The sequence below is a fragment of the Artemia sp. Qi Xiang Cuo genome, chromosome 1, assembly GCF_049724085.1.
Source record: "Artemia sp. Qi Xiang Cuo chromosome 1, ASM4972408v1, whole genome shotgun sequence".
In the NCBI taxonomy this organism is placed as follows: domain Eukaryota; kingdom Metazoa; phylum Arthropoda; class Branchiopoda; order Anostraca; family Artemiidae; genus Artemia; species Artemia sp. Qi Xiang Cuo.
Window position 1 is genome coordinate 19,204,821 of NC_142794.1, and position 11,733 is coordinate 19,216,553.

Below are 11,733 nucleotides of genomic sequence, written 5' to 3' on the forward strand. Positions count from 1 at the left end.
GTATAGTAAGATTTTTTTAATTCTATAAAAAAAAACTTTAAGCGTAAAGAGCGAGTTCTTGAGGAGGGGGCACCCCTTAAATATATATAATAATTTCTGTTCGTCTTAGGTTTTAATGTTGCTCCTTACTTTTGATCCAGTGTAGAGAGAGATGTGACTCTTCACCTCCATTCCAAATGGTCCTGTACAAGCATGACTGCTTCTTTGACATCAGTACCAATCATGGAGAGATACTGGGTAAGGCTGTCCCTGCATCTGAACCGGGGTCTTCCACAAGGGCGCTCCCAGCCATGTTCAGGGGGATCAAAATTTCATTCTAATTAAATAAGGGTCAACTTGAGTCATTAGATAGTTTTTCTAATAGTATATATTGGTTGATTAAATTAAAAGCTTTTTATGTAAGTCAACAGCAATAACATTGAGCCAGGTATTGTGTTTTTGAGTGTGTTACATATTGTGTCCATAAGGTGAACAAGATAGGGGGTTGTAGATGTAGAGCATAGGTTTCCAAATTGTTTTTGGTCAACATATGGAATTATCTTTACTTTCAACCACTCAGCTAAAAAGCTTTCATATAACTTGGAAAAAAATGGAGTAAGAATAATGGGACAGACACCATCAAAATCTTGCTTGTTACCTTTCTTTTTTACGGGAGTAATAAAACCTAATTTCCAACAATTTGGAAATTTACCAGTAGATAATAGTAAGGACACAGGTTCTGAAAGATTGTCAGCAAAGGTTTTAATTAGCACAATCGGGATGTCTAGTGGACAAGTAATGCACTTTTTAATGTTCTTAATTTTTGTCTCCGCATCCAAGGGCGAAATTACGGGGAAATTGAGAGAGCCCAAATCACAAGTTGTGTCAAAAGAAAGGGGAGGGTTGTTCTGATCTATGGAGGAAAGAAATTTGTTCAGATCATTGGCTGTAACTGAAGGGTCTTCTTGGATATGGAAATATATATTATTATGTATTTTCTCACTAATTTTCTTTATTCTATTATACCATTGTTTTGGCTTTGTAGAAAATAAATCCTGGACTTTACATTTGTAATTTGAAGAAGCAGATTTACATATTTCTTTTTTTATATGTTTACGCAGTGAGTTAGCTTTGGATGTTTTACCATTCTTACGTGGATTCATTTTAATTCTAATTAGCTTTTTCAATTGGCTTGTAATATATGGTTTGTCATTAGAACATGTTTTTACTTTTTTCTCGGGGAAGGAATCTATTTATTTTGTTTTAATCAGATTTTGGAAGTCAGAGACTTTAAAATTAATGTCATTTTTCCCCTTGAGAGCCAGCCAGTTTTCATTAGTAATCCAAGATCCAAATGTGAAAAGGCCATCATTGGAAATTGGGCGATAAGAGAACTCAGTAACAGAAAAAGTATGATTAAAGCTTTTGAGAGGGTTCATTGATAAACAAAAATGATAGCTTCCTCCTAACGGGGACAAAGGGACAGGAGGGGCATAGAAAGCCCGCATATTTGTGCAAATCAAATCAAAGGTAGAATTTCCTTTTGTTGTTGGAATTTTTGCTTTCTATTTTAAGTCTAGGGAACTACAAAGGGAATTTAACTTTAGATCATTAGCATCACCTGCTAAGAAAATACCAGCGTTTGGAAATTTGCAGAGGACAAAGTCAGCACTACTATGCAGTTGCTGGTAGAATCGCTGTCTTTGTGCAGCGTTTTGATTTGGGGTATAATAGAAGCAGCAAAACACAATCAAATTAAAGGGGTGTGGTAAAACTTTGGGTCTTACACTTACCCAAATGATTTCATTGTAATCTGAAAGGTTAGGAGCATGAATTAATTTAGGAAAGAGATAATTATTTACAAATAATATTATTCCACCTCCCTTTTTTACCTAGGGGAAGATCATGAGGACGAAGCCTAATGGATTGGGAGTGGTTATTAATTTTCAATAAATTAGGGTTCTGTGCTTGGACCTCAGTTATGGGAATTGAATCAATTTTGCAAAATAGATTGATCAAAAAAAAAATAAAATTAGGGGAGGGGGCGCAAGATAGGTTGATCCAATAAACTTGCGTTATCGGACTGTATCATAGACAGTGGGTGAGAAATAATGCTCGAAATTTGTTTTAATGCCTCTTCTAGCTTGTTTTTTAATTCCAACAAGACAAACATTGGTTTTAGGAAGTCAGTTTCAATACTGCATATTTTGATTTGACACCCAAAATCTCTAAAAAGAGGATTCTGATGCGCAGAGTTTTTATCTCAAAGAGTTGAATAATGTTTGGTCTAGAATGATACCTCACGTGAGCCGGTGTGTAAGTAAGTAGTGCCGCAAAGAATAGAAGAAGGGTTAACAAACAAAGTGGTGTTATCCTCAGTCTGACTAGAAGCCTCTAGAGATGGGAGTGTCTCTTCTTGACTGGGGCATTGTAAAGATGGGATCTTCTTCTGTGACAGGAGGGGCAATGTGTGGCGTTAATGACTGTGGCAATCATCAAAAATATTTAAAACAAATTATTGGATAGACAGTTAGCATAATGAAGTGAGTTTACAAATATAATTACAAGGTAGCGGGCCCTTCACAAGAGTTAGGCCAATCGTAAAGATTGTGCCATCAAGGATTGCGCCTGTGGCAATAATGACCGACCTTGATAGATGTAATATAAAAGGGATTTATCTTGTTTCTCGATCGCGCTAGATACGCCGTTAGGGTTTAAAGCTGTGAACTTATACCCTATAAGTTTTCTGATAGCGCCATTTGTAACACTAAAAACTGTGCCATCAAGAATTGCACCACAGCAATTGGGAGTAATGTTAATGGGTGGCCGCGCCACTCACTGAACGCGAGAAAATAAAATACGTAACTATATAAATGTAACCTCTTTTCCTTCAGTTATCTCGAAATCTGATGCCTTAGGGAACGTTACCGATGGAGACCTACGAACTAGTTACCTGCTGTGCGATTAGATACAGACATATAAATAAAACAAACACAAATAGAAAAGCAATTGTTTTATTGAGACTTACATTTAGGTGTACAACAGTGCTTCACTTCAACTGACAACAAAAGAGGCAGAGATAATAATGACCAAATAATGAACAAACACATGCGAAATTCAAAACCAATTAGCGTCAATGTTTGGCTGAGACTAGAATGCGGTTTTTCTTTTGCTGATTAAGAAGTTTTCTTTTTGAAACGGGATTTAAACTTAGTTAGGGGAAGTTTAATTTATGTCTGAATTATCTTTAGAAGGAAAGAATTTTATTTTTTTTGTATTTTAAATATATCACATATTACTCACGGTACAAATGGTGATTCATTATTATCTCTTTAAGGATAGTGAGCATCTTAGCTCTTGAATTAGGAGAACGGGGGGTACGAGGAGAAGGTAGAAATGGTGAATATGAAGGATTTACCTGTAAGATTGAACTGTTCTTTGAGTAACAATCAGGACACAACCAGTTATCAGTCCAATTAATTGCATCAATTTTGCACACTTTTCAGTTCCTGCATGAAATGAACAATTGAACCCTCCGCATTTCACAGAGTTGGAAAACACTCTTAGTCTGCACTCAGGACAGACCAGCCTCTGTCTAACCAAAACCATTTCTTCTAATTTTATTACACCAAGAGGTTAACAGCCCGACATATAAATCCCTAGGTGTTCACAGATCGGATGCTAGAGAAAGTCAGCAGTTGGGTGTTTGAGACGAAGCTGTACCAGTTGATCCCTTTGATTCATCTTAGGAAGTTTATTTGGGCCACATCTATGGCATCACAAACAGAAGCAGCTGCCGGCCAAGTTTCAGCACCGTAGAGACCCCCCCCCCCTACAAAAACAAGACTTTTCGTCTTCCTATATTATGATTCTAAAAATGTAAAGGCAAATAGACAGTCAAGACAAATTGTGCCTGAATGGTTTTCTACTTCAACCCATCTGTGAACACTGGGACTTGTGGGTGTACGTTTCAAATCAGTAACTAACAAGCTAAGCTTTCTTCCCTCTTTCGTAAAAAATTGCAATCCCTTTATCCCTGGGAATAATTGCTAAAAATTTTGACCTAGCCAGGTCTTGAACAGCCAAGCCAAACATGTCCATTTTTTTACTAAGATTTTTTTTGCTAAAGCTAGTGTTGTTTCTGTTAAACAGGTTTTCCACAACATTTTCTAATTCTCCACACCTATATAGTTGCGAAATCTTAGCTTGTTTGTTTTTATAAAGATAAGAGTACTCACTTATTCAGCAGTGTTTGCAGTATTCCTAAGTTGGGTCTGCTTCTTTTCTGCACAGGTAGTATTACTTCGAAGTTTTCTTCCTCTTTTAATGATTTCCTCAAATTTTAGAGTTCTTTTTCAGTGGCTTAGTTTGTTCATCGCATCATTTTTTTGTTCTTTTTACCATTTATTTATCTTTCTAGAGTTAATGATGGATAGTTCTATTAGAAATCAACTTGCAGCAGATGGAACATCAGTTGTTCTTGAAAACCTTGTCAGAGAAACAATTTTAGAGGTAGGCTACTTTTTCTGCCAATTATTACTTTTTAAAAATGTTTTAGTTTTATTCCAGTGATGATTCTGCCAGTCCTTTCGTTTTTTTTTCTTAATCTTGTGTAATATCTGAAATATTTAGATTATGCAATACTATAATTATTGGGTTATTCTATAGTTTTAAGTCACATTTCTATTTGTAATTATGTGTGATTTGCTGCTGTTTCTTGGTCCATACCTTTTTCTTTAGCTGTTCAGAGTCATTTGTCATCTAGTGTAATTTGCACATATCACGGACACTAAAAATTAAAGCTTCCTTCCTGTCTATTGATCAACACCTCAGACATGCTAAACCAACATATTTTTTGATTCCATTGTAATTTTGCTTTGTCTTCTAACCACAGATTTTGTTTTGCAGCATTTCACTTGCAATTCAATGTGATTTTTGGTGTTTTATAGTTTGATGCCTTTTTCTCTAGCTGTTCAGAGGAATTTTTGCTGTTCTTTGTTCCATACCTTCTTCTTTATCTGTTGAAACTCATTTGCCATCTTGTGTAATTTTGCATGCGTTATAGATACTAAAACCAATACAACCACTCCTAGGGAAAAAACGATATAAATTATGCTGTTGAAATGTTTATAAACATAGTGTCACTCACAGGAGTTTTTTCCCAAAATTAGGGCTCTGACCAACTTCTCTCAAACTCTTGACCTACATAGATTTTTTTTTTTCAGCCCAGAAAACAAAAAAAAATGCTTGTCAGTGGTTGATTAAGATAAAGACAACTTGTAAATTTAAATCAAAACTGTCCAGATTGTCTGAAATAAGCATTTGTGTCTAAAGACTAAATATAAGATCGAAAAATACCTAGACCGTCAAGTAATAGAGGGGGTTTCCAAATGTATTATATTAAACTGGAGGTTTTGCGTGCTCTTAAAACAGATCAAAATCTGCACTGAAAATAATTAATTAATATGTTTTAAATTTTTCAGTTCAGAATATATTAAGGCTCTGTGTACCAATGGACTCAGTCCAAAATGTCAGCTTATTCTGAAAAATTGCCATTTTGCAATTTCTTGCAAAGAAATTGAAAAGGCATTAATACATTTTAAAGTTCATATTTTTCCTGATTTGACACCTAAAATTATACAAATTTCAAAAAGTAATTTCTGTTTTTGAAAACCGGACTAAAATGCACTGTTTAAAACTCAAATTTTTTCTTATTTATTTTTTATTTTTGTACCAAGATTCAGCTTGCTGGGTGACAGGCTTGTTACCTGTTTGTTGTTAAAAAGAACCAGTAACTGAAACATCATAAATGTTTGACACCCTATGTGCCAACAATGGCTCTGGAGGATGTTCAACCATTTTCTATCAGACTATTTTACCACTGTACTAAGTTTTCATTCGCTCATTTTGACGTATATTTAATAATTTGTTTCCTTATAATAAGCTATAATCTATACAGTTTAAATGAGTTTCAATTTACACTCCTACCTCAGTTATTCATTGTATAGGGTTCTAGCTATTTTTGAAACAGTTGGCTTGAGTGACATCTTTTATTTTTATCAACTAACGTGTCTATTATTATCTTGAGTGAAGAATCGAGGATTTATTTAGTCATAGATTGTATATTTGTATTATATCACAGCTCTACTAGCCGAACAGCCAGTCAGACAATACGTGTGAAACAACAGCGTATAATCTTTTATGAAGACTGGCGGTTTACACTCCTCTTTCTCAAACAAAAAGTTGATAGGTTTTAAATTCAAGAATTCTTATTCTGAATTTTTCAATCAGCAATAAACTCTAGGCTTGACCCTGTCCCTGAAATTGGGTAATTTCCCCGGTGATACTCATAAATGCCACATTTTAGCTGAATAGGAACAATTAAGATAGAAAGATCTAAGTCTTTAATTGGTTTTGTAAACTAAAAAATATACATTTCATGGTAACGACAAAAACTGGGAAAACGAAAAAATTAGTAAATTATACGAAAAAATCATGAGACAAATCCTATAATTTAGGAGTATGGTCAACGGCATGTTTTTTTTTCTATTAAATTAAATTGTATATTTTAAAATTTGATGACATTGTTATATAGATTGTTTTTTGTTGCATATTTTTGTATATTCGTGTGTTTTGTTTATTAAAATATTATATTATTATAATATTGGATAATATTTATTATAACGTCGTATGACATATGGCTTCATTCATCGTACGCGATTACCAACGAGGTAGGTAATTCAAGATCTTGGTTCTTGAATGTAACTAAAAACTTAACTAGAAACCAAAATTGATCAATAAATGTACTGCTTACACGTTCTTTCAAACTCGAATGTCGGCAAAATGGGTCAGTTTGTTCTAGTGCATCACCACATTTATTGAATGATTTCTCACCTAGAACGTTGAAGAACATCGCAGATGCTAGACAATTTTGAGATGTGTGCAAACCCATTTATTTATTGGGTTTGCGCGGGGCGGGGGGGCGGGGGATATGCAATATACCAGGACACGACTTTTTCCTAGCATTTCCTCATAGGTGTAAATTTTCTTTGCGTGGATCCGACTTCATGTTATATCCAACATACTCTAATGCACGCTTTATCGCTTGGGTATATATGTGTGCGTGAGGGGGCAAACGACTCAGGGATGGTCAAAACATTGAACTGAGTCCATATTCGTGATCTATGTACCAGATTTTCCTATCACCGACTGTTTAAAAGTGCAAGTTCACCATCAATTTCACCTTGACCGGTTTTGGCCGATTTTTTCTATGTTCGAGAGATTTTTTTTCCGGTTCAAATGATGCCAAAATCAAAATTGTTTTAATCTGTTTGAGGTGACCCCTAAAATTAGTTTGAATTGACTGTACTACTATGGCCAGATAATAAATTGTCCTGTTTTTCATATACCATTTTCTTACTGATTTTGTTTGTTTGTTTTTTTAACAGGAAAAACTAAAACAATTAGAAGTTACGTCTACAGAACAACTGACTACGAAAATCCGTCTGCAAAACGCGCTGACTGAACTTGAAATAACAAGGGCAGAAATGGTTAAAATACAGAGGGAAAGCGTTAGAAAGCTGGCTCTCGAAAGGTATTAGTTTTTTTTTTACTTTTTATGTATTTTAGTGACGGATTAGGTAGTGGTAAAGCTCTTAGCTGTTTAAGAAAAAAAAGTACAGTTGTGCATTTATATTGCTCCGAAATTACAAGCCTAATAAAAAAAGAAAATTATGGTTTTTATTTGATTTGTCGTGGAAATTGTAGTTGATTCAAAAAAAATATATATGAAACGGAACTAATAAATCCCTAATTTTCGAGAGTTTTTTTTTCGAGAGTGTCACTGTAATTCCATTTTGTGTGAAAAAAAACACAAAGTTATTTTTTGTTTTGCCTTTATCATCTCGGTTGTTAACCTTCTTAAAAAGCTCCCTTCTTCAACTCTTCATCTTTTTATTTTAATACTAACAGGATCGTAAAATAATATTCTCGTCTTTCTCAGGATTTGTTTTAAAAATTCAGTTTTAGAAGAAATGTTAAGAACGGTATTAAAACCTAAATTGAGCTGAAATTAAAATAAGTTAAAACATCAAACTCAAAAGGAACAGAAATAATGAGCGAGGCTACCACCCCCTCAAATTCTTAACGATGGATTGTCATTTGTTTGGTACTGAATTAAAAACATTTTTTTTTTTTCTGTTTTAATCGTAACAGTGAAGTTAAAACCATTCATACTTCGAGAAATTTCTGTTCTATATTCCATTACATTTAAAATAAACGATGTGGTTTTATTAGGCTTGTGAGCCTAATAAATATTAGGTTTATTATTAGGTTTTTTATTAGGTTTATTATTAAATTTTATTAGGTTTATGTGCAATTAATTTTCAACAATGCATTCTTCTTTTAAATGGATTACTTTGGAATGTATAGAAAGTCAATTGGAGAAAATTTAGTTGATTCACCGTTCAAAATAGTGCTGCAGTAAAAAAAAAGATTGTTACAAACATTAACAATTTGGTGCGTTTTTGAATTTTATTCAGTTTTTGAATTTGACAATAATGAAGAATGTGATTGTTTTTAAACTTTTTTTGATGTTATTTTGTGTTTTATTTTGACTTCAAAATGCAACTTCAACCCAGCCGAGCTTGTGTTGGCTATTTAAAAAAAAAATCAAACTTATCTTGTCTTACGCCCAGATACAACCCTTTGACAACTTAGATGCACCTAATGTCTTTTGGTTTAGTGCAATGCCTCCCTCAAAATTTCCGGAAATTTTCAACTTAATAGCCTTGGCCATTTGTGGAATATTGTAGACACTTCTGACAACATGCATGCACTTTGCCATTTTGATAAGCAGGATAGAGTTAAAATCTTTTGATTTGGTTCAATAGTTGTAGTTGAATTAGTAGAAGTTGCAGTAGTATTTACAGTCGCGGTTGCAACTGCAGTAGTAGTAGCACTACTACTAGTAGTATTCTGAATAAGAAATTGTAGCAGTTGAAGTCACACTTTGTTTTATGTGTAGTTGCAAGTTTCTCACTCGTAGTTATAAGTAGTAGTAGTTGTAAGTGGTCACAGCGAAAGTAGCAGTCGAGTTGTATTTGTATTTGCAGTCGTAAGTAGTTAGGCTACAGTTGCAGTTTTAAATTGTCGTAGTCACAGTCGCAAGTATTTGCAGTCGAAAGTAGTCATAGATGCAAATAGTCATGGTCATAAGTTTTTGCAGTCGTAAATAGTCGGAGTCGCAAGCAGGGATAGTCGTACGTGGCGTTGGATGTAGTCGCTGTTGCTAGTATCTGCAGTCACAAGTAGTTATAGTCGCGAAATGTCGCAGTCGCAATTAGTTTCAGTCCCAGTAGTTGTAAAAATAATGGTCCTGAAGGTTTCAAGTTAAGACCTTCAGCTACTCTCAGCAGTAAAACCTTTATTGCTTATGCAATATCTCACCATTACATCATTGCTACCTTGAAAATCACCATGTACATAGTGTTTTTTGATTTTATTCAACACTCCCCCTTAACATTTCGTGAAATTAGTCACAAGTAGGACTAGTTGCAGTCATAGTCGCAAGTTGTAACAATTTGCCACAGTTGCAGTCACAGTTGTAATAATGGTAGCTGTAGTAGCGGTGGATCTGGAAGTTTCAAGTTAATACCTCTAGCCGTTCCTAAGATATTGTAGTTCCCCCTATTGGTAATCCGGATGCACATAGAATATTTTGATTCAGTTCAAAATTCCCCCCCCCCCAAAAAATTCCGTGAAGAAACAAAGTGTTGTTTTTTTTGAAAATTGTGACCAGTGCGGGGGAGGGTCCATCCAAAGAAGGTGAGAAGGGGCTCATTATCTACTGGTCAATTTTCAATATCGCCCTAAATATGCTATGCAAGTTTCAGCTTGCTACTCTTAGCCATTTCTGATATATTGATGATTCGCCCCTTTGACAAAAAGCATGTACATAATGGTTTTTGATTTTGTTCAATATTCTCCTCGATATTTCCCGTTGTTTGCCACAAGTAAAAGTAGTAGCGGTCACAAGTAGTTGCAGTCACAGTCGTGAGTTGTAGCAGTCACAGTTGCTAGTAGTCGTGGTCGAAGTCGAAAGTAGTCACAGCTGCAGGTAATCGCCGTCGCAAGTAATCTTAGTTACAGTCACAAGTAAATGAATTAGAAGTCACAGTAGCTGTTGAAGAAGTCACAGTAATGGCCCTGAAAGTTTTAAGTTTATACCCTTACCTGTTTCCAAGATATTGTAGCTATATCGTTTTGGTTACCTGGATGCATATAGTTTATTTTGATTTAGCTCAACATATCCCTCAACATAACTCAAAATTTCGCCTCATTACCCTAGGCCTTTTTTGTAGCACAAACAATTAGACATCCCCCCAACCTTCCCAATGATAAATTCTGCATTTTTGGAAATGGACAAATTGCATAATTTACATTCCTTGCCTTGAGTGCTCTGGGGGGGGGGTTGCTGGCATCCTCGGAGGAATACTTTTTAGACCTTTTGACTATTATGAACAAATTGCTTTTCAAAATTTCTATCAGTGATGAGGGGAGAGGGTATTTAAAAGGGCAAGAGGGGCTTGTTGCCTTCCGACTACTTTTCAACATCCCCCCTTAACATAACCTGAGAGTTTCAACTTAATATCCTCAGCCGTTCTTAAGATATTGTATAGATTCCTTTTTGATAAAGTGCACATAGTGTCTGAAGATTAATTTTAACATACCCTACAACATTCTCTGAAGTTTCACCTGAATACCCTTTGCCTTTTCTGACACACCCAGAATCAAACATTTCTCCTTTTTCTAGTGATCAATCCTGCATTTAACAATCGGCAAATTGTACAATTTACAGCCCTTGTCCTGCGGCCGTGGGGGTATGGTATCCCCAGAGGCAAACTTATTAGACCTTTTGACTGTTTTAAAAAAAATGGTTTTTAAAAAATTTTGGTCATCGTTGAGGATAGTGGTACCTAAAATAGATTGTCCTCCTACCACTCCTCAACATAACCGGAAAGTTTCAACTTAATATCCTCAGCCGTTCCTTCGATATTGCCGATACGCCCTTTAGACAACCAGCATGCACATAGCGTTTTTGATTGTTTTCGATATCTCTATGAACATTTCCTTAAAGTTTCATCTTAATTCTCTAAGCCTTTTTGGAGAACCAGGATCAAACCTGCCCCATTTTACCGATAATAACCTTGTGGGTTAACAATGAGTAACTTTCATAACTTACAGTCCTTGTCCCTGGGCTATGGGGGGTTCTGTCAGCACGAAGGCATAGTTGTTTGACCTTCAGACTATTTTGAACTAGACTGTTGTTTCAAAATTTTGATCAGATGCCTTTGGGGAAGGGCAGCTGAAAATGGGATGGGAGGGAGAAAACTCTTAGCCCTCCAAGAACTTTCCAGCACCCCCCTCAACTAGCTTCGATAGTTTACACTTAATACCTTCAGCCATTCAAATGATATTGCTGCATATTCTTACAATAATATTCTTACAATATTTAAAACAAAAATTACGTTGAAAAGAATCTTCAACTGCTGAGCTTTCATTAATTAGTAGCACTTTGTGTCAGATTTTCAGTTTTAATTTTATTAGTTCTTTTAAAGGATTTTTCAAGACACATATAGTTTTCAGTAAAGCAGCAATGACGCAGTAGATTTTAGACTGCAGCTAGGGAAGGAGGCAGTAACTAGACTTTTTTTGTAGATATTTTTGTTCGTTTTAGTTTTATTTGAATATTCA

General features: G+C 35.1%; 2 protein-coding genes across 2 annotated transcripts in view; both read left to right on the forward strand.

The window, feature by feature from the left end:
* Positions 1 to 11,733, forward strand: part of LOC148956083 (mitochondrial import receptor subunit TOM70-like) — a 390,465-nt gene that overhangs the window by 62,258 nt on the left and 316,474 nt on the right. The gene's annotated exons all lie outside the window — the stretch shown is intronic.
* LOC148956084 (uncharacterized) overlaps positions 1 to 11,733 on the forward strand; it is a 53,855-nt gene that overhangs the window by 11,161 nt on the left and 30,961 nt on the right. Inside the window, exons 2-3 of the mRNA XM_089097536.1 lie at positions 4,400 to 4,491; positions 7,428 to 7,573. Of these exons, the coding sequence (XP_088953662.1) occupies positions 4,400 to 4,491; positions 7,428 to 7,573 (238 nt within the window). The remainder of the gene's footprint in view (positions 1 to 4,399; positions 4,492 to 7,427; positions 7,574 to 11,733) is intronic.